Source organism: Alosa pseudoharengus, unplaced genomic scaffold (assembly GCF_046254945.1).
Source record: "Alosa pseudoharengus isolate Yale_2024_CS ecotype anadromous, Long Island Sound unplaced genomic scaffold, YU_APseudo_1.1 YU_APseudo_1.1_scf_8, whole genome shotgun sequence".
In the NCBI taxonomy this organism is placed as follows: Eukaryota; Metazoa; Chordata; class Actinopteri; order Clupeiformes; family Clupeidae; genus Alosa; species Alosa pseudoharengus.
In genome coordinates, this window is record NW_027468870.1 from 14,592,369 (window position 1) to 14,615,644 (window position 23,276).

A 23,276-nucleotide genomic window follows, 5' to 3' on the forward strand; every position below is an offset into this window, starting at 1 on the left:
CAAAAAAACAGTAATTTCCAAGTGTCACTACATAATAAAGTGCTATTATAATACTCTAAACAGATCATGGCTATGCATTCAAGACACACTAAGAAATGTACCACAAACATAGTTATAGTTGAAATTACCTTTGGTCTCTAGTTGCAGGGAAAGGTCAGAACTGAGGTAGCACACACCTGCACTGTCTTGGTTGAATGTTGGCAGTATCTCAAGGGAAAACAGTTACATTTGCTGGCGTAGTATTGTGGGGGGGGGGGGGGGAAAGACACTGAGTGCGGCTGGCCGTCCTACCCAATGAGGCTAGGCTGTTCTAAAGGGTTGTTCGGCGTCAGCAACTCTAGCCAAAGGGATTAAAATGGGTTGAAGTGCTTTTGACTCTATCGCTACAATGCAAACTCTGTCTTTGTCCCTCTCAGGGGGGGTATTGTTCATTTGCAGGCACAATGTTGCCCTCCCAAACTCTGCCCCCAACCCTCGCCCCTGTCTCAGCACACCACAGGTCTAACCTCCGATGTCACAACGGTAGTATTTCATTAGAAATGCAGGCCAAACCTACCTACATCGCATGACGCTGAGAGGTCTATACGACGATGGGTGGAATTGGGAGCTGAATGATTCATAAAAGCCTTGTAGGTAAAACATGCAACAACCTGCCAATACAAGCAGACTTTGTGAAACCAGGCTATCAGCAAACATTACATATAGCAATAGCAGGGTTCCCACTTTAAGTGAAATGTAAAACCCCTGAATTTCCATGACATGAATGGTACAATATAGCGACCAATGATTATAGAGTAGCTGCGTAGCATTCAAGAATCTTGTATCAAATAAATAAGCATTGATATTCCCCTGATATTCCATGACTTGGCCCCCAAAATTCAATTCAATACAATTCCCTGACTTTCCATGTCTGGAATAGACTTTATAAAATTTCCTTGATATTCCAGAAATTCCATGACCCGTGGAAACCCTGCAATAATACTCATACATTAGCCTCTACTTTCAACCACACACACTGTAACAAACTGTATGTAACTGTATCAAACAATGAATCAATGCAAATGACACAGGAATTTATAACATTTAGTTTGGATTTACTTCATGTTTGAAGCACAACATCCCTGAAAATACAGAAACATATATTTGCATATAATTCATTGAAAGGATAATCCATGAAGCAATTACGCATGTACGTTGAAAATCATTATTTCCTTTGTTCTTCATCACATGATACTTCTCAGTTACTTTTGTACTGTAACTTCTTTGGAAAAATTGAGATATGTTGAACCAAACTGATTGTGTTTTGAACAGACAACTGGGTACAACAGTGTAGTCTGTCACAAAGCATAACTATCCACCATAACCTCTATTATAAAACTTGGTTTACTCCAAAGAACATCCCTTAGCTTCAACATGATATTTTACCACTCATGGTTTAAAAAAAAGAAAGTGAGGAGCAGCAGCAGAGTCTAGGAACACACCTGGGTATTAGGAACAGAGTCTTACAAAGTTAACTAAAATAATCCTGGCTTGAACTCAGTCCTTTCTTGTTCAACTCCATGTGAGCAATTTGCTTAGCTTGCTTTATGAAACTCAAATCTGGCACACTGGGTAAAGTGCAGTTAGTGTCTCCACAAAGAGTGAGGGACAGAGATCCTAGATCTCATCTTCGTCGATCCAAAAGCCTTCGTCTTGTGCGTCGTCCACATCCATTCCTTGAAACAGCCTGAAAGAAGAGGACCAGATCCAAGATTACAATCGTTTTTCTCCCCAATAACTTATGAATGAACGACGTGTGTCATGTGAAACGTGCGTGGCTTTCTGTGACTCACTGGTTGAAACAGGGCGAGGAGCGGTTTCTGAAGTGGCCATAGGGGTCAGCTCTGGGGAGCATATTCAGACAGATCCAGCAGAAGTATTGCTTGCAGCTGCTGCAAGTCATCTTGTTGCAGCCATCGACTTTCTGCAGAAAACCCCCAGAGGTCAATCCATTATACAAAACCAGTCAAACTGCAGATCAGACAATAACAAACTGAAAACACAAACTGCACAAACTAGGTGACTCAGGTGACTTCAGAATCTTCTGTATTGTGTTCTCTTTCTCTTTGTGAGTGTGCATATGTGTGTGTGTGTGTGTGTCTGTGTGTGTAATGGCTAACTCTATGAAATGGTCACCTGTATGTTTGTGCCACAGAAAGGGCAGCTTTTACAGTTATCCTTCAGCCATTCTCTGCTGTAGGACTCCTCCACAATCTTTTGGATCACATGTTTCCCGTAGCGTTGCTCCATAAACGCTTTCTCGTCGGGGCTGGCACTGAGGTATTCATCACGCAAGGCTAAAAGGTCCTCTGGAATCGCATAAATATCAGACACAGTCACAACTTTCACCGACACCGACAGATCACACAATCTAGTGATTCATCTACCTGGAATCTGACAGATGTTATGTATGTTTTGTGTGAGAGCAAACCTGGGCAGATCTGTTCAAGAACTAGACAGATTCTGAGGCTAAAAGCCAGACCAGCCAGAGAGTGTTTCATCTGGCATCTTTAACTGCATTGCGGCTCTAGGGCTGTATTTTGGGCACCAGCGCATGGCGTAAAACTCGTTATTCACCCGCGGAAAGTTTAATTTGGTATTTTGCACATTTATTTTTTAAGCATTGCGCCCAGGGGTGTGGCAATTAACAACCTAGGGATGGGCCTGGCGGATTGTCTAAAAATCGCTATCATACACCACCTAAACCTGGTCAGAAGTCACTGGCAAGTTGTTCATATGCTATTTTAAGAGCGCATGTCAACAGTCATATTGGCAGGTGCACGCACCATCCTTCTATCATTCATGAACGCACAACAGCGCACGTCTATGCAAAGCATTACAAATTGCACGATTACAATGGGAAACATAATTAGAATAAAGATATTACGAAATACTGTACATCTCATAGTGAGTAGTTATTCACCATCATTTGCAAATTGGTAATGACGGTTAAAAGTGATTAGGGGAGAGGCGAGAGACACGTATGGAGCACAGCTGAAGACGCACTGTCACCAGATATAAGCAACTCAGAATAAGTGTTGTTTTATTCAGTCATTTGAGCAATATTAGGGTAAGTGTTGCTTTTTCCAGCCTATGTTTTCGGTGGTAACCCATTGTCAGTCAATAGTGAAAGTAACTGCATATAACTGTCTTGTCGTTGACTGACTCCTTGGTGAAGTTAGTTTCACTTTGCCAATGAGTTCAAATAATAGACGAGTGCAAATGCGTGAAGGCTATGCTAGGTTTTAGTAAAGCATGGTTTAAGAATGACTATTCCATACGGTCTCGCAAGCAGCCTCCTTCAAATGCGCCGTTAAATGCCAAAATACCGATGCATTTATTTGACATATCGCGCGTTGCGCCGTTAAAGGGAATGACAGATGTCATTCTAATTGGTTTAAAATGATGTTACGCCCCAAACACACCCATATGACTGATTAAAAAACCTAGGAACACCTTGTTGCGCCATGCGCTCCACGTTTGATAACGAAACCCCTCCCAATGTGAACTGGACATCCTACTAAATTTGAATAGACTTTTGACGAGTGACGATGCACTTTAGAATGTCATGATAGGGCCCCTAGTGTCTCGATAAAGTGCTAGGACATGCTGCTACGGATCTGCTTTAACCTGTTGAGGAGTACGGTCACAAATATGTGATTAGAATGTTCGCGAACCGAGAGTTCCACATTATGATGTCACAATTACCCTCAGAGATTTTCCCCATAGACTGTATAAGGAACACTAAAACTATAGATTGTTTGCGTAGAATTCTAGAAGGAACCAGGAAAATAATTCATTCAACAGGTTAACTAATCTTCTATCAGGATACTTCTCTGCAGCCCTGCCTCATGCACAGGCACAGGACAAATAGGGAACTTGGTAAACAAGCTGCTGCATATGCTGACTGTAATATGGAGAGAGCGCTGGGATCGGTCCTCACCGATCTTAGCTTCACAGGCAGACACGCCATGGTAGCCCCTATTGCACACGTGGCAGAAGGCAAACTTGCATGCTGGGCAGATGGCCAACTTTGTCTCCGGCTCCAGCATAACAGCCGTTCGGCACACTGTGCGAGGACAGTACACAACATCTGGCATGCCGTCGAGGCTGGACTGCAGGAGGAGGCGGTCGTAGCGGGCAAACTCGGCCTCTCCAACGAGCTTTTTCACCTGCAGAGAACACAGCACACATACTGGAGAGAGGCAACAAAGCAGTAAAGGTGGCAGTCCAAACTGATTTGGTGCCACACACAAATTCAATTTTGTGCACACCCTAAAAGTGCTTTCAGTGAAAGTGGAAACTCCTCCACTACAATATTATATTATTATTACATTACATTTAGCAGACACTTCTTGACCAAAGTGACTTACATATGTCAGCTATATTACAAAGGATCACATTGTCCCCAGAGCAACTTGGGGTTAAGTGCCTTGCTCAAGGGCACAACGGTGGAAGCTGGGAATTGAACCGACAACTTTCAGGCTACTGCACGCTAGCCCAGCTCCTTAACCACTACACTACCACTACTACCACTACACTACCACCGCCCCGTAAACACTTAAGGCATATTGTTTTGTAAACAAAACAATATGCCTTAGGTGAACTAGCATCACACAGGTTACACACACTACACAATACATACATTGCACAAATACACAAATATCTGCCCTTTTAAGCAGGGGACAAAGTTCAAAAGGCAACACAGGACAGGTTATCACCCCAGGAGACCTGCTGGCCATGCAGACTTTTGTTCAAGCCCTACACTAAACACACACGGCTATCTCTTAACAGAATCAGAAAAAAAAAATCAAACAAAGAGTGATAGGTCAGATCTAGTACCACAAGCTCTAACCGCAGATTTGCTAGTAGATCTCACAAGTATCACATCTTTTATGTTGCATTATGTGCAGATACTCCAGAGGTAATGGTATTAATTAAAAGCTTTGCACTGGAAAACAAAAAATGAGCACAGTTATACACATTAGGGATCGACCGATATGGTTTTTTCAGGGCCGATACCGATATCAATTATTACCAAAACAGGAGGCCGATAACCGATATGTAAAACCGATATGTCAGTTGTCAAAAAGGGGGGTAGGTAGTAAAGGCGATATGCTGCAAAAAAAAAATTCAAAAGCATTTAATTATGCTAACTTTTCTTTCTTCTTTTGATACACAATTGTCTATCAACTTGCATCACTTGCAAGTGTAAATCCTGTGTATCATGTTAATCCAAGAGCTAAGTGATAGCAATTATTTTCATAGACTAGGCCTACACAATGGGCTATGTGCTTGTTAAGGGACCTGTCACAAAGAGGATGCTTTGCCATCGTGTGTGTGAGTGCACGAGAGAGGGAGAGGAAGAGGTGCATGCGTGATGGCAAGTGTTACGGTTGAATAGTTTAACAAAACAGTTTTAAAATAGTTCTTAGGCTTTTTAAGTATGCAATTTGTGTCCATGTGTACTGTAGGCTACAAGCTACACTTTTGAGAGCCTAAAGCTCAGGACGCTATTTGTCTGTGTTCAGTCTTCGATCCTGATTGGCTGCATTCGTGCTAACTAACAAATCAGACGGTGTAGTGGGCGGGACAATGCTCTTGACCACAGAGTAGCAAATGCAGGGAGTGAGAGACGCTTTGCAGACAAAGTAGCGCGTTTCATTCTTTATCCATTTCAATATCGGCTTATCGGTGGAAAAAATGACCGATACCAATTATTATAAAAATGCTAAATATCGGCCCTAATAATCGGCCAGGCCGATAATTGGTCGATCCCTAATACACATGGAACATAAATTTTAAATTAAAACAAGCACACATCTGATACCTGTTCAGGCGTGGCGACAGAGGTACATTTGGGTTCAGGGCAGGAAAGGCACTGAACATTTCCATCTCGAATCTGGATGGTGAAGTACTCAGCCATGCACTCGTTGCAGTAGACGTGATTGCAAATCTTGAAGTATAGACAATCTGCACCCAGCTTCTCCATGAAACAAATGCCACAGTTCAACATCTTCAAATTGAACACCTTCTGCCACTGCTCCTCGTTGAAGTCGAGAAGCTGGGCGGCGAGGTCATGCTCATGGTCCAGGTCAACAATGGCACGGGGGTCAAGACAGCTGTCTGGGGTATCCTCTTGCGTGACTCCTTCCTGCTTTGTGCTTGACCCCGTGGCCTTGCTCTTGTGTTGAGTATTGCCATGCGTGACCACCAGAAGAGGGGACTGGATCTCCAGGAAGCCCAGCGCCTCCTCCTTCAGGAACTGAATCCAAGTGAAAAGGACGACACAGCCCTCGTTCTCCTCCCACAGCTCGTCCAAGCGCTTGCAGAGTGCTGACAGCTACATGTGTTTAACAGAGAGTGAATGTAAAAAGGAATGGTGTTATGTTGTTGAGTATAAAAACTGTTTTTGTGAGCTATATGGAATGGGTGTATAGGTGTTGCCAATGGAACAATAATGTCACCTCACCTGGGTCTTTTGTAGCCATTTGGACCTTAGTGTAAAGATTGGTGGGGAAGATGATGGGTAATCCTCAGGTAGCTCAAATTTCAGTACAAAAGGAGGCAAGAAAGAGACAGCATGTGTTTGTTCCACTCCTGTGAAAGGATTCAACACCTTTATGACATATAGTACTTAAGCATAGACTTGAGTGTAAGTGTATGAGTATATGCTTGAAACGTCAGAATAGTAGCAGTTCGTTACCCTGGAAAACCAACTTGAAATCAGGAGGAAGATCCAGACACAAGTGTACTTCACCCTGATCATCAGATTCAGCCCTGCGGAAAACGTCTTCGTCGTAAATACTTGCTAAAGCAAGCATTTCATTCTCCCTTTCTTCCCGAGCATCCGCCATTTAGACTACAAGTCAACACAGAACAAGTATTTCCATAAAATAAAGCATAATGTGCGCCCTCAACGGTAAAGTAGTTTACATGCAAGTGCAACCTATGCAAACTATGCACATGATTTCATCTTGCTTGACGTAATTTTGACGTCATCAATGACAGACAAAAACAAGTGTAACTTGCTGGTAGCTCTAGCTTAACCTGAAGTACTGAAATATCACTGTGTAACGTTATTATTAGAGATAATGATTAGTTAAGCGTGGTTCAGGTAGATGATTTAAAATGTGGCAACAGCAATAAAACGATAGCTAACTTGACGTAAGCACAAACTTCTGTGACATAATTTAGCATAGCTAACGTCGCTGCATAGCATGCTCATAGACAGTGAGCATGCTAGCTAGCTAGCTATGCAAGGCTATCCCAATTCAAATGGATTGATAGCCAGCTGTATCAAAGAGTAAAATTAAGTATACGTTTGATTTCAGTACTTGTGTCAATATGCCTAGAAAATATGCAGTTCGTTCAATCAAACCCAGGTAACTAAACGTTACTTTGATAGCTATCCCAACTTAGCTGAAGGTAAGCCCTCGCTAGTCAAATGTTAACTTATCTAACGTTAGAATTAAAACACCCCATATCATTCAAAAGACAGACAGGACATATATTCGATGATTTTTGGTGTCATACGGTCGCTTATTACTAAGCATAAATGTTAATAAGACCTTAATTACCCTATAATCGGCCCTCATATAGCGAAGCCGGTGGGACTGCTTCCCAGGGAAGGCAAGGCAGCTGTTCGTCCCGACCCTCGACCTGGTGACAGCAGTGCTGGTAACACCGTAATGTATCGTTGCCACCTACTGGAGTTACTTAGTAAATTCAAAATTAGATCAGGCCTGTGTCGTCATTACATCTTTGCATCTGACGTGTAAATATGTTTGTCTTGTTGTTTGACATTTGCAGGATGTGCTGTCATCTGACACTGCATCTCTGCTTTAACAAATCGACTATTACAAAGCTGTTTGCATGCTATATTAGCATATATGCATAACCTCCATCCATCCCACAGCCAGATTGTGGCCACAATTATTATTATACCTCTACTTAATATTTAATGCTTTATAATCAATACTTGTATAATGGCTGTAACCCTATTACGTCAACCCATTCTTGCACTGATATAGTTTTTCTATATTACCTTGTACTCTCTTATATGTTCATATTTATTTTATGCTGGTCTCTAGACTTTATTTTTGCACTGTTGCACTTACTCATTTGCACCATCATCACCATGACACTCACTCTCAAAGAGCACCTTACCTTACTATGCACAAAGAATCACAGGCTCAGTCCCTGCCTCAGTGATAGCAAGCGCCTCATGCTTAATCACCCCTAAGCACACTATGGGGATACTGTTTTAGACTTGATCTAGATTTAGTGTTATTTAGTATAATTTGTATTTTAGTATATTCTTTATCTTCTACTGTCCTTATTGCTTTAGTTGTGTTTTTTATATTATACTTTTATTACTTTTTCTGCTGTTAGTGCATGTTGTGTGTGATGTCTGTATGCTACTGAGACCTTGAATTTCCCTTTGGTGATCAATAAGGTATCTATCTATTCTCGATGTAACCATCTGAGATCCCTCTTTACCACAGTAGTGCTAATAGACTAAATTAAGTACTCCCCACCTGCCTCTACCAAGGGTACAGACTTGTAGGCCTAAAGCTACTGCTTTTTAAAACTCAACGTGTCTTGCCTTTCTTATCCAAATCGATCCAAGATTAAATAAGGAAAGGAAGAAGTCAGAAGCTGAATATCCTGCCCTAAAAGTTATGGGTCATTCCTTAGAAAGCAACAAAGTTCAGGTTGCTATGACTGTACACCAAAAAAGGTGTCTTTTATTTGTTGAGCAGTGATACAGAGTAGAAAAAAAGTCCAGCCCTGGAGGATGTTTTTCTTTACTTAACACTGAAATACTGCATAACAGTGACCAAGGTCTGCTTCAACATAGAGTGCTTTGTTTATAAATGTGACACTAAAATACATATCTTACAACACTATAATTTAGACAAACAAGCTTGGCTTGCACATAACCTCACCATCTCATCACTGAAAATCTGTCATTAAAACTTTACCTAGCATCCCATATTTACATATAGTGTGTGGAGGCAGTTTGAGGTCAGAAAACACAAGTCTTAATTTTGTGAGCTCAATCTCCACATGTATGTACTCTAATAGTTACATTGGACAGTATCATCATGATTATCTAGTGGGCTTATGACAATTTTGGAACATGGGTTGGCGAGTATTCTAAAACTACACGGAGCCACAATTCTGCCTGCTGCTGTGCCAAGCAAGAAATATGATTTCTTTTTTTTTTTTAAGTATATGCATCTGTAAATACACAGCTAAATTCAGCCCATTCTTATTTTACTAGGATGAGAATGCAACAATTAGATGTGTGTACAGTAGGGATATTCTACAGCAAATGTCAAAACCAAACAGCTGAAATCAGCACTATTTTCTCATCTGGTGAAACAGGGTCCCAAAATGTCTAACACATCACCTTGATATTTTTTATCTATGGGATCAAAATAACTTAAACCAACATGAATATGTTTCTACATTGTACAACCCACTATGCCAAAAAAAAAATCATCACATAATGATGATAATCACATCCACTAAGCTTTCAGAAAATAGATGTTGTCTTTGCTGTTTGGTTTTAAACTTTGACCGAACATATATGTCAAATAATTTTAATACCGGTAGACAACAAAAAAAAGAGGAAAAAAGAAAAACAGTACAGTAGACAGACAGGCCTAGAATGCAAATTAGCCTAGACATGCCCTAATGACCATGGGGCACAGAAAGAACAGAAGAGTCCATCAGGTGTTGAAGCACAAACATAGACCTTGGCAAACCAGTGCTAACACGCACAGCACCATCAGGTTTAATCAAGGTCCATTTGTGGCTTGCTCTCCGTGGACTCAGGGCCTGGCTGAGCAGCACCGCCTTTCTGTGGACTTCCTGTCTGGGCCTCACCGGCCTGCTGTCCGTTCACTGGGCCGTTCTGCTCCGCCTTGTCCTCTTTGGGAAGCTCCACTTTGGGCTTGGGCTTTGTGACGATAGGAGAGCAAACATCCAACAGCTCCTGTGGGGAAATAAGTGGGAGGATAAAGGTGAAGAAGCAATACCAGCCACATTCAAGATTACATGTATAAGTGATGTCAGGGAGACAAAAACAACATACCCTATCACACACATACAGGTTGTTCACATGATGCACAGAGCCATTAACTCTGTAACACTAGCGGTGTTCTGTTGTAATTACAGAAGGCTACTACAAGGGCTGCGATGGTGCCCTGTAATTTTGTCATGTCCCGCTTTGTGCTTCTTGATTTCTACCGAGAATTAGAGCACTGGAGACAAGCCCTTTTCATTCAATGATCTACTTCAGCTTCAATAGTGCAGCAGCAGAAGCAGTACCTTTGTCTTGGCCTGGATCTCCTTCACGGTGATAACAGGCTTCTGGGTAAGACTGTGTTTGCTCTGCTGGTTCATTTTGCTGTTCATCCAGATCATGGTGTCATTCACCATCTTGTCCACCTTTGTGATGTCTGCTTCATCCAAGTGGTCATACTTCTCATCCTGCAGTCCAAGGTTTACCAACATGTTATTTATGTGTTTATGGCTACAAGAACTGACAAATTAAGTCTGCCTGTATGCATGTACGTTATGTATGTCTACCGTGTGTGTGATCACCTTAGTTTTGTAAGCTTCAACAATTTTCATATACTGCTGTAGTAGTTTCCCCAGTCTATCGAATGCTTTTGGTCTCTCTTCAGCCTCTTGGTAGCGCTCCACGATGGGCTGTCCAAATTTCTGAGCGGGCACAACATTCAATTGAATCGCTTTGTTGACCATTTTGTATTCTTAACAGGATGTGAACAATATCTCCAGTTTTACCTTTAATTCAGCCAGTTTGTCAATATACACTTGTTTCTGTTGGTCCTCTCCATCCTCATACAACCAGTTTTCTGTGTCTTCAAGTTTTAAGGAAAAGGAGTCCCGTTCCTGCATTCGAACACAGGAGGGTTAACATGGAAAGGAATCTTAATTATTTCAATTAAAAACACTATACTGCAAATGCATATGACAAAGGGAAGATTAAAACATAAAAATGACATAAAAATCATAAATGTCACAGCACTGACCAAAATTAGATCCCCTTCCCCCCACTATCAAATCTGGAACATGAGGTTAAGTACAGTTTCTGGTTTTAGTCTCTGTAGTTATCTGGATTAACTCCATAATCCTGCTTTGTTGAGTACCCCCTAACACACACACACACACACACACACACACACACACACACACACACACACACACACACACACACACACACACACACACACACACACACACACACACACACACACACACACACACACACACACACACACACACACACACACACACACACACACACACACACACACACACACTGCAGCTTCATTTGCACAATGCAGTCTGCCTGACAACTGAACACAAGGTGCTAAGGACCCACCTCCTCAGTGACAAATTTCTCCAGTAATCCGTGCAGTTTGTCTCTCATCTCATACACATACTCCTCCACAAAGTTCTTGGCGTCATTTCGCTCCTTCTCCAGTTTGTCCTGCATGATCATCTTGCCCTAGGAGAGCACAAAAACATGTTTTATAACAAACCCATCTCAATATGCCAAACAAGGTTCAATATGCCAAATTTAACTGAAAGTTTAACTGAAAGTCTTTAAATGAAAGTTAGAAAAACATCTTTCTTAAAGTGTGGCGTGCCACGACGAAATGGGTTTATTGGATATTCATAATCCACAGACCTTAGGGTTTAAAACAAGGGGTCATTTGTTCAATTCCGTTTAGCCAACCCAGAGATATTGGCCAAAATGTGAAAGCTATCCTCATCTCAGCAAAAAAAAAAGTTTTGAGAAAATCAGCTTTAAAGTTTGGGAAGTGTAAATGAGCATATTATGTATATTTTCTCTCAACCAATCACCACAATATGCATCCTGATAAAGTTCCCTTAGCCTTTGGAATTAAAATAGCCCCAGTGCTGTCGCTGTCAATCTCTGTTGTCCGTTCTCCAAAGAAATCCGTAGCCAAAGATTGAATTGCTTCAGAATCTCTATTGTTTAATCCGAAAAGATCCGGACTACATAGCGCAGCTTCTAAATGCTCCATTCAGGCGGTAAAACTCGTATAACTTGTGAGGTAGCCTATAATGTTCAATCAACTTCTGAAGACGACAAGGACAACAATAGTCTAATGCTTAATACATAGCCTAATGTTTTTGTTTATAAATATGCTGCCAACTCCAAAACAAATTGAATCGGACCAATCGAGTGCAATCTCTGTGAGGAATCTGGTCAGCAGCAACTATAGGTTGCTGTTTCTCCTCCGAAATCTCTTGGCTAAAATAGAAATTTTCTTCAAAATAATTACGAGTGGATAGCCTACTGTATTTATGATGACTTCTTGAAGAGGCCAAAAGCCAAAACACGAAGCTTTCAGACCAAAGAAAACTGACTTTCCTGTTCTCACACAGCAAGCGTCTGAACGAGGAATAAAAACGTCAACTTTTTTATCCAACCTTTAATGCGCAGCCTACACATTTGGCCTTCAAAATCCTATTTCTAGGTCGTTTTACAGTAAGATACGTCACTTAGTGATAGATAAGAGGTGTAATGATGATGTTCGTGGTGAAATTAGAAAATACATAATTTAGCCATTTTTCGACCCTCTCTGCATTCAAATCGATATATCTCAAAATGGATTTCCGCGACATAGGACTCATTTCGTCGTGGCACGCCCCAATTCTCAGATTAAAGCAATTGTACTAGCTTTACAACAAAATAGAATTACTGCTCTGTGGTTGCATGACTCTGGTAATCAATCTAGCTTCAATCTTCATATATTTTTGTGAGGTCAAAAAACCTTACACTTTAACCACCAAAATCTAATCAGATAATCTTTGTGCTAAATCTGAAAAAGTCCCTTGAGGCATTCCTGACATATCATGTTCACAAAAATGTGAGATCACAGTGACCTCAATCTTTGGCCTTTTACCCCTAAATTCTAAACAGTTCATCTTCAAGTTGAAGAGAGCATTTGTACCAAATCTGAAGAATTGTGTTCACAACAATGGGATGAGCGGATATATTATGAACATATGTACAGATGGACAACCCGAAAACATAGTGCCTCCAGCCATGGCTGCAGCTGGCAGAGGCCTAAAAAGAAACTGTCAAACTTTACCTCGTTCTCCACATATCCATTCAGCATGTCAATTGACAGTTGCCAGTGTAGGCTGTTCTGGATGGGCAGGTCCACAGTTTTTGTTTTCACTTTGGCCTTCTTACTCGAGGGAGGCTGATCAGTCTTCTTCTCCTGCTTCCCTTCCTCTGACGTCTAAAATAAGACGACATGACCAGTCATAAAGTCTGTGCAGGTTTGTGCAGAAGATGACACGGACTGTCGGGATATCAGAGGAGAGTCTGGTGTTAGGTCAAAGGTCAAAGGGCTTACCTCCATGTCCTCAGAGTCTGATTTCTTATCCGCACTCTGGCCGTCTCCCTGAGGTTTCTGCTCTCCCTGGTCTACCTGCATTTTTGTCTAGAGGAACAAAGCGGAGATTTCTCTCAGATCAGGGGCAGGACAAAAATGACAAACATTCCTCATCAGCTATGTGAGCCCTGTGCATATAGATACAGCAACTAAGGACCTCACTGTGAAACAGAATGATCCACCATGAAGACCTAGAAAAAGAGAGGAGGTGAGACACAAAGTGGCAGACCCCGAGTGTGATAGAAAAACGGGGCATAGCCATCGGGGAGAGGGTAGATGTTATTTTCATAACATAACAGATGCTATTTTTAAAGCCAACCATCATGGCTGAGGAGTCCTGTGGGAATGGCCCAGGGAAAAGAGCGAGACAGACGGGAGACACTCACTTCATCTTCCTTTGTGTTGGGATCCGTCTCCATCGGCTCCTCCGCCTCTGTGGATTTGACCACCTCCACCAGCGAGGCGCTGGACACACTGAACAGCCCATGCACGTTCACTCGTACCTTCACTTTCACCTTGGCGTTCTCGCCAGACACTTGTGGAACTACCTTCTGGACCAGGAACTGGCCTGAGGGATGATAGAAGGACAGGTTGGACCAGGGGTGTTTTTCAGGGATGGGAGGTGTAAGTAACAGTAACAGGAGGTGTAACAGTTTGACAGAGGCATGGGTCCAATCGCAATGTCCACACTTTAAGGGACTCATGGACTTTCAACTTATGAACACTCGCTGTAAGTCCACATTTCCACAGACTTTGCCTGAGGGAGTTACCCATAGTTCATAGTTCACATCATGACGGCAAACACGGCACAGGGTTAACCAGGGGAAGCCCAGGACCATTAACAATATGTAAAAAAAACTGTAAACAAACGCCATAAAAAAGAAATTAAAGTAACGTGATAGGTTGCTATTGCTATAGGTAATAATGCTGTTCTATTACTATTTATACCATTCTGAGCCCTTGCAGCCTCTCACATTCTTGAAATTAGAAGAAGTGTCGTGGCACACTCAGAACTTCAATATGCAATTATTTATTAGACCAATGTTTCGGCTTGCGCCTTCATCACATCCAGCCTCTCACATTCTATCACTAACCAGATTAGGTCACTTAAAGCGGACATATTATGAAAGTATCAGTTTTGAAAGGGCCTCTACGCATGCATTTGGGTATCTGGGGTGGCTACCAATGCAAAAACATCAAAGTCAGATTCACTGGCTGAAGTGACATCAGGTCTGCCAGCTTTTTGAACGAGAACCCAATGAGAACCCAATTTTATCTATCTGGACCAAGTCTCTGGTCACGACTGAACTTATTGTGCAAGATGCCCATGTTTGTAAAGGAACAGGCACACAAAAAGGCACAGTCTGAACAGGGATGTTCAGACAAGGTTTGAAAGGGTGTTGAGGTGAGTGATCCTTTTGGTAGTCTGACTAAACTATCTAAAATTTTAATAAAAGGGGTAAATACATCCTTTGCGTCTGTGAGGGCTCAGGACATATGCTCAGGTATCAGGGGTATGTGTGTGTGTGTGTGTGTTCTTTCATTATGATCATGCCAATAAAGCTCATTTGAATTGAATTGAATTGATATATATATATATTAGGGCTGTCAATCGATACTCCGGTGCGACTTATAGTCCGGAAAATACGGTATATATTATATATATATATATATATATATAGAGAGAGAGAGAGAGAGAGAGAGAGAGAGAGAGAGTGAGAGAAGAGAGAGAGGGAGAGAGAGAGAAAGAGAGAGAGAGAGAGTTTGGTTGTTTTCACCAGTGAAGTCTTTTGTGTGTACCTATTGTTGGGTCTGGGTAGGGCAGCTCTTTGTGGTTATTGTAGTACGCCTCCAGGGAGAATGGGTCTCTGCGGTAAAATGTTAACACTTTGGAGAAGGGCGCCGCATGGTTCTTGGGAAACACCTCACAGTCATTGGACCTGGGGAGAGGTTAATGACAAGTGATGTTACTTAAAAACATTAAACACGATGTGTACTCGTGAATAGCTTTGTGTAGTGTTTCCCATACATTGACTTATTTGTGGCGGCCCACCACAATATCAATTTTGACCACCACACAATGATTTTCCAGGTTGTACTAAATTGTGCTTAAATCTGGTTAGCATCATAACCACATTGTGCTAATTGTTAAAAACTGTTGTATTCAAGTTAATTCTGCAAACCAACCACCACAAATGGAATTCAATTCTGTGGGAAACACTGTTGTGTATCTCAATGCAAACAGCAGCTAAAATGCTACTACTCATACATGCAATATTGCTACTCATCAATCAGGGATATGCATTAGCTGGCTCAGTTCCTTACCCAAGTGCTTCCTCCCCTCCATCTGAGCTCCATTTAAGAGAGATGGGGTAGGGGACCACATCGGTGATGGAGAACTCCCGTACTTTGAAGGCCGGGGAAAGGATCGCACACTAGGGTAGCAGGATTGAAAGCACTTTCATTAGATAGGTGTTGAAACATACCGGTAAACATTAACTGAATCAACAGAGGAGGGCTTTTAAAGGCATTAAGGAAAGGAACAGCAGAAGGGCAGGGAAGAAAAAAAAATGGCAAAGCAGAGGGGAGACATGCTCCATTCAGCCTATACAGACCAAAGAATACAGACCAGAATGGACAAATATATCCATTGAAATGCAAGATTATTTCATGATTTAAATTGTTTCTGTGTGTGTGTGTGGACCAAAATGTATTGAAGAGAGAGAGCGAGAGAGAGAGAGAGAGAGAGAGAGAGAGAGAGAGAGAGAGATAGAGAGAGAGAGAGAAACAGAGAGAGAGAGAGTATATTTATGAGCAGGCCAGACCTGCAGTGCACAGCCTCTGGCCACAGCCTCGTCAGCATTGAGTGTCGTGCTCAGCTCCTTGCCAAAGAATTTGCTGATTCGCTCCTTGACTGCGGGTATCCTGGTGGCACCACCCACCAGCTCCACTGCGTAGATATCCTCCTTCTTCAGCTCTGGGGAAAATCAATGAGAGTGTGTAACTCCGAGTTGGGGCTGGCTGTGTGTATATGTGTGTATGTGTGTGTGTGTGTGTGTGTGTGTGTGTGTGTGTGTGGTTAGCTGAGTGTATATGTGTGAATATTGTTGGTTGAGCACATGGGTGTGTGTGTGTGAAAAGAGGTCAGACTGCAGTCACGGCTGCCTGGGGCACGTGCTCGAGCCTGTGGCATGCTGCTCCCTGCGGTTTGCTACTTACTGGCCTGCTCCATGACGCTGCGCAGGGGACCCTCTACCTTGGCCAACAGCCCGGCGCTGAGCTCTTCAAACTGGCTCCTGGAACAACGGCGTCAGACACTATTATTAAACACATACACACACGCACACACACGCACACGCACACGCACGCACACACACACACACACACACACACACACATACACACACACACACACACACACACACACACACACGGGGCACGCTTACGTTCTTACATACACAGACACACACGAACAGCTGCTGCTCTACAAACAACTCATTCAGACCCACTTATAATGACATGCTCACTAAGTACACATGTAGAGAAATTACACACCCCGACCCCACACACACACACCCATCTAATAGAAACAAGTTTTCTTAACAAGTCAGCTTCACTTACAGTGAAGAGTTGTGTATATCAAAGTTTGTTTTGTTTTTAATACCACAATAACATGGCAAAACACATTCAGAAAACAAAATATCTGGCATGTTAAACTGGCAATATCAAAGCTGGAAGGAGGCTGAATTCGGGGATGAGGCTTTGAATAATTCCCATGCAGGGGAAAAAACACATGAACATGCATCCTCTACACTGACTGTTTACTGTCAGGGTTGCCAGGCGACCGACCTGTTAAGTTTGGAGGTGACGTCGATGCCATTCATGAAACACTCAATGTTGAGAGGCAGGTCCGAGGAGTTGGCACTCATCAGCTTCTTCAGCTTCTCACTCTCCTGGGCGAGGCGCACCTTCGCGCGAGGGTTTGACTGAACATCCAGCTTGTACTTCTTTGAAAAATCCTCGCTGAAGTTCTTCACCAGGACGTCATCAAAGTCTTTCCCTCCAAGGCCAGGGTCAAACGCAGACGCCAGAACCTATTAGGGTTGTAAATGCAAATGATGAATAAATCTCATTTTGATGCACCAAATATTACTCCTCTCGGTCACCAAAATGACTAGGAGACTTAGCATCACGGCCTATTACCTAAATGTTTTATGCATTTTGTGCATTTGTTTTGCGCAATTGTGCATAATATAACAAGAAATACAATAAGTAATACATTATCAGTTAAATTATCCAGAAAATGACATTTATAAATGTGCCTAGCAACCATTATTCTTTATTTGTCCTCATTGTGTCAGACCTTCATGCAGTATTCTTTAAGGTATGTATTATTTTTCAATACCTTCCCTGTATACCATTTCAAGAGGAGTAACCAGACCAAGCAGCCTTACCTTGACCTTTCCTTTATTGAAGGCACATACAGAGACCTGGAACCCGCAGTGTCCCAGATCCACAAACACCACTATCCTGGCCTTCTCCTCTGGGTTGGGCAGGTCTTGCTTGTAGATTCCATAGGCAAGTGCCACTGTTTAATCCGTAAAGAAAAGAAAATGACTCAGCAAATAAAATGTGTACATATGACATACATTTTCATATGTCTAGGAATAAGAGATGATGTGACAAGGACAGGTGAATTTTTGGGTGGGTTGCTGTGGTTTTGTAACCTGGCCCTAGCCAGATGAATGTCGTTCCGCTTAGCTCCGCCTAGCTTCACTCACATCCATCTGGAACCTCTTCCATTGAGAGTGATTTCTCCTTTATGGTTTAGCGAATCAGGACGCAGGGCGGGAGTTTCATAGATGTGACATAGCGTAGAAGCGACTGTGAGACTGTTATCAGCGTCACGGGTTGGCTTCGATGAGAGTGGTTGAAGTAGCACGTCAATAGATGACGGACAAGTGGCTTATTCAATCATATGCAAGCATTTTTTGATTAGGTCCAGCCTTCTGAAGCAACATTTCAATGGATCGGTTCCAGATGGATGAGTGGAGCTAGGCGGAGCGAAATTCATCTGGCTAGGGTCAGGTTAGTGGTTTTGTGGACGAGCTGCTGTTTGTGTTTACCTGCTGTGGTGTCATTAATTAGCCTGAGGCAGTTCAATCCGGCAATCTGTGATGCATCCATTAGTGATCTCCTCTCGGCATCCGTGAAATAGCTGGGAACCTGGCAATCATAAACACATTTCAAGTTCACAGACTGACTACTTGACAACAAAACACTCTTTGATTCGAAAGGCCTAGGGCCTTACTGCGTGAGAGTGAGAGTTGAGGATGCATCAGCATGTTGGTTACGTACAGAGATAACACAGTCCACCACAGGCTTCTTCATTGCAGCCTCAGCCGTTTCCTTCAGCTTGGTTAGAAGCATGCCGGTGAGCTGCTCGATGCTGAAAACTCTCTCCTCCTCCATGTACATCACCTTTTCATTTAAAAAAACAGACAGAAAAACCCACAATGGTTATTATGAACTTCTTTTAATGCGTTTTATTGTTTTCTTCCATAATTGTGTTCCTGTTTACTTTTATTGTATAGGTATAAGTATATATACTCTTTTGATCCCGTGAGGGAAATTTGGTCTCTGCATTTATCCCAATCCGTGAATTAGTGAAACACACACAGCACACAGTGAACACACAGTGAGGTGAAGCACACACTAACCAGGAGCAGTGAGCTGCCTGCTACAGCGGCGCTCAGGGAGCAGTGAGGGGTTAGGTGCCTTGCTGAAGGGCACTTCAGCTGTGGATGTGGGCATGGGAGAGCAGTGCTCAACCACTTCCCCCGTCCACATTTATATTGTACATACAAGCCCGAAGCCCTAACCAGTAGGCCATGGCTGCCCCGTCATATTGATTCACCTCAAAGCCCTTTGGTACATCTCCTGCAGTTTTTATATACTAGCGGTAACTTGGCAAAAAGATCTATTAAGCTATGAATTTGCACCTCCTCAGTAGAGCAACTTGAAGCTCAGCGAAGGGCTTTATGTCTTAACTCACTCACATGACATTCCAGAACTTTCATCAGAGTTTCTTGTTATTACCTTATGTTTATATTCAAAGTTTTTAGCAGACGTTATTGTTCAAAGCGACTTACCTTAACACCAGTTGTGCCTTGGGGCATCTGAGCAAGTTCGTAGGCCAAGCCTGACTTGGCTGCCTGGATAAACGGGTCGGTGAAAGCTCGGCCATGGAATCTCTTGAATGCCTGGACAGTGTTTTTGCAGTTTGTGACCACCTGGACGGGACACAGCGTGTTACATGTTAACAACACTCTTCATAGCAAGTTAACTATTCCTTCATGAGGAAGAATCATTAGCCTACCCTTTTAATAAGTCGACCTGAGGCCACAATGATTCATCCAAGTCAACACTGTGATAATAACAAGTTGAGGCTTACCTGATTCTTGGCTGCGGTGCCTATTGAACGATTATGTGGTCCAAACGAAACAAACGAGCTGCAAAAAATAGAAGTCAAGTTTTTTATATAGCACATTTCATACATGGAGGTTATGTAATGTGCTTTGCATCAAATAAAAGCATAGAAGGGCAATAGTCAAAGAATAGTTTAAAAAGTAAAGATCATAGTAAAAAAGAAAACACTGTACTGCTGAAGCATGTCTGATTGGTATTTAGGTCCTTGGAGTAATGTGTGTCAGTTCTTTTAGTTTTTGTGAGAACCCTAGCTGCTGCGTTTTGTATCACCTGAAGTTGTTTAATAGTCATAAATGAGTTTTTCTAATTCATGTTTTGAGATCAGCCCTCTAAGTTTGGCAATGTTTTTGAGGTAATAAAAAGCTGATTTAGTTATTGCTTTCATGTGGCTGTTGAAATTTAGATCACTGTCATTAATACACCAAGATTTGTAACAGTATCCTTTGCTTTGAACCCTTTTGTGTCAAGGAGAGTGGCAACCCTAAGCCTTTCCTCCTTTTTACCAAATATCATTTACTTCAGTTTTTTCTTTGTTCAGCTGAAGAAAATGTTGAGACATCCAGTTGTTGATTTGGTCAATACACTGACAAAGAGATTCAAGGGGACCATAGTCATTTGGTGACAGAGCTCAGTAAATTTGGGTGTCATCTGCATAGCTATGATATTAAATAAAATTATTTTTGATGATTTGTCCAAGTGGGAGCATATAGAGGTTGAATAATAGATCAACCCCTGGGGAACACCACAGGTCAAAGACGTTGGTGTTGAGGTACAGTTGCCGATGGCAACAAAGAAGCTCCTTGCTTGTAGATATGATTTGAGCCAGTTGATAATTATACCTGTAAATCCAACCCAGTATTCTAATCTGTGTAGTAATATTTTGTGATCAACAGTGTCAAATGCTGCACCAGTAGGTCCAGTAGCAGTAGGACTGATGTTTTGCCTGCATCTGTATTGAAGCGTATGTCATTTAAAACCTTAATAAGAGCTGTTTCAGGGCTGTGATCTGCCTGAAAACCAGACTGAAAGTAATCAAAATACCCATTTGATGGTAGGACGGTGGTTAGTTGATTAAAGACTACTTTTTCATTAATTTTGCCAACAAAAGGTAGATTAGATATGGGCCCAGCTATTTTCAGGGACTGACTGGAAAAGACAGTGCCAGACAGCAATGATACATAATGTGAAGGACATCTTTGAAAAAAGATGCAAACTCATTGCAGATATTACTTGAGAGAAGTTCAGGGGCTAATTGTGAGGGGGGATTTGTTAACTTCTCAGCGGTTGAAAATAGTAAACAAGTGTTATTTGTACTTCTACTGATGATGTTAGAGAAGAAAGACTGTCTTGCTTTGCATATTTCAGAGTTATATGTGCGGAGCATCTCTTTATGGATTTCAAAGTGGATCTGAAGTTTGATACAAATACATACATGATGAACCAATGCAATGCAACAATGCACAAATACACAGTGAACATGTAATGCAAATCTTCATCAGTGCAAGAGAATATCACTGTAATTATTATTATTATTATTATTATAAATCATCTCATTTAGGCCATGCAAGTGGAATTCTGTGTTAGCCTAAAACAATCAACATACAATAGTTTCAGGCAGTAATAAAACTTGTTTGAACTGAATTTACTTTAGTTTTACGCTTGTAATGCAGACTAACTGTAAAAATGACAGAGCATAGCCTACTGCAGTATAAAATGGTACTATACTGTCATCAGTCTATGGTGTTTTAGACGTTCACCTGTTACTGTCAATGCAGCAGTGGTGCAATTTTGCTTATACACCATAAGTGGACAACTGCGCATAACATAAACTTGAGACAGTGTGTGTCTGTTATGCGAGTGTCTATGAATTTTGTTAAAGTTCAAAGCACGTTTAAACCAGTCGGGCACAACAGCGGTTATAACGTTGATCCAAACATACAGTCCCTGTCAAGTCTAATCCAGCTTTTAGTGATAGCGGCATAAATGATTAAAACAAAACCGAAACCACAAAATTATACGAATGGTTACTGTCAATTATTTTACAACAACCACAGCAATGAAGAAACCCGTTGAGGTTACTACAATACCGAGCAATTAACGTTAATCTTCTTTAAATTGGACAGTTATCTCTGAGAATTCACAGGACAGTTCCTATTTTGTACAGTCTATGGACAGTTCCTATGACTCATGGGTTTACTACACCGTTACGTAAACAGTAAAGGAAATCACGAGAATATTCCTGAGACCCAACTACTGGCGTCACATAGCGACTGAACAAGTACAGTTCAGCAGAATGCCACTTGCACGATAGGCTACACTTAAGGCATACACTATAGCATGATGCTAACTCACCACATAGCAATACCAATGTTAAAGGGATAGAATTGCCAGCTAATCAGTTATCTACCATTGGGCGTACAGGTACACTAACGCCCCGTTCATAGCCATTCATATACCAAATACATTCAGAAAAGGACATTATGTCATGTTACAAGCTAGCTAGGTGAGATAACAGCAGCATTCACGTGTGCAGTACTTAAGGTTAACTGTTACCAGTTACCTTCTAGAGTTAGGCCTCAATTCTGTATGGTTAAAGCTTGCATTACTAATGTAGTACATATAAAGCCTCGTTTGCGCTTGAACTCTACGAACACAAACCTTGGTAACTTATAAGATCATAAACAGCAATGTTAAAGTTTTACTTACGGTGTACATCGGTCGCTGTATTCATTCGCAACAGTCTCGATTCCCCCGGATCGAGCTACTGCAACATAACAGCTTTGAAAGCCAACATCAAATCCCACCACTGACATGTTTAGTTAAGGTATTTTGTTAACCAAGTTGTGACACTTCTGTTCACAATGTTGACCTGGAGTACGTATGAAGAAAGCAATAATAAACGTCAAATAATAACGTACAAAATATTCGTCAATGTATGTCAACTTCTATTCATAATCCAAATCACCACGATGTTCACTACCCATATATTACACACCGGCTAGCCCTCACACCAAATACCATACGTATATCGCGAGACTTGAGGTGTTCTAGATTGCTCTCGACTTTTCGGGTAGAGGTGACGATAAAGGCGGAGAATGTAAGCAAATTTGCAATGCGCATCCCAGATCAAATCTCATTTACAATCATCCGACAATTACATAACATGCATCAAACTGCCCAAATAAAGATAAACAGGCATATATCTATACACATAATAACCACTTTAGCAGAACGTTATACTACACTTCGGGGTTGATTTCACTGTTAAGCAAA

General features: G+C 41.8%; 2 protein-coding genes across 2 annotated transcripts; both read right to left on the minus strand.

Moving 5' to 3' along the window:
- Positions 1-1,073: 1,073 nt before the first annotated feature.
- rnf14 (ring finger protein 14) lies at positions 1,074-7,708 on the minus strand. The gene is made up of 8 exons (XM_076274327.1): positions 7,620-7,708; positions 6,746-6,901; positions 6,512-6,639; positions 5,870-6,382; positions 3,983-4,211; positions 2,176-2,348; positions 1,833-1,963; positions 1,074-1,726 (listed from the first exon to the last, which is right to left on the minus strand). The coding sequence occupies exons 2-8, from the start codon at positions 6,894-6,896 to the stop codon at positions 1,657-1,659; spliced, it is 1,395 nt and encodes a 464-aa protein (XP_076130442.1). The 5' UTR covers positions 6,897-6,901; positions 7,620-7,708; the 3' UTR covers positions 1,074-1,656.
- A 1,049-nt stretch (positions 7,709-8,757) lies between these two features.
- LOC143111353 (heat shock 70 kDa protein 4-like) lies at positions 8,758-23,018 on the minus strand. Its single transcript, XM_076273575.1, has 19 exons — positions 22,710-23,018; positions 19,969-20,026; positions 19,667-19,807; positions 18,873-18,995; positions 18,641-18,740; positions 17,969-18,102; positions 17,364-17,608; positions 16,734-16,810; positions 16,340-16,491; positions 15,840-15,949; positions 15,315-15,454; positions 13,901-14,082; positions 13,476-13,562; positions 13,206-13,358; positions 11,462-11,587; positions 10,861-10,968; positions 10,657-10,776; positions 10,381-10,542; positions 8,758-10,045 (listed from the first exon to the last, which is right to left on the minus strand). The coding sequence occupies exons 1-19, from the start codon at positions 22,814-22,816 to the stop codon at positions 9,845-9,847; spliced, it is 2,526 nt and encodes an 841-aa protein (XP_076129690.1). The 5' UTR covers positions 22,817-23,018; the 3' UTR covers positions 8,758-9,844.
- Between the last annotated feature and the right edge of the window lie 258 nt (positions 23,019-23,276).

What these genes read in the sequence shown, in the direction of transcription:
- rnf14 (XM_076274327.1), bottom strand. Translation starts at nt 6,896, where the DNA reads ATGGCGGATGCTCGGGAAGAAAGGGAGAATGAAATGCTTGCTTTAGCA. An exon ending in TGCCTGTGAAGCTAAGATCG is followed by an intron (nt 2,349 to 3,982) that starts GTGAGGACCGAT and finishes ATGCGATTCCAG; the next exon opens with AGGACCTTTTAGCCTTGCGT. An exon ending in TCTGTGGCACAAACATACAG is followed by an intron (nt 1,964 to 2,175) that starts GTGACCATTTCA and finishes GGTTTTCTGCAG; the next exon opens with AAAGTCGATGGCTGCAACAA.
- LOC143111353 (XM_076273575.1), bottom strand. Translation starts at nt 22,816, where the DNA reads ATGTCAGTGGTGGGATTTGATGTTGGCTTTCAAAGCTGTTATGTTGCA. An exon ending in TACAGCGACCGATGTACACC is followed by an intron (nt 20,027 to 22,709) that starts GTAAGTAAAACT and finishes TATTTTTTGCAG; the next exon opens with CTCGTTTGTTTCGTTTGGAC. An exon ending in ATGGATATGTGGAGAACGAG is followed by an intron (nt 11,588 to 13,205) that starts GTAAAGTTTGAC and finishes GTGCTCTCCTAG; the next exon opens with GGCAAGATGATCATGCAGGA.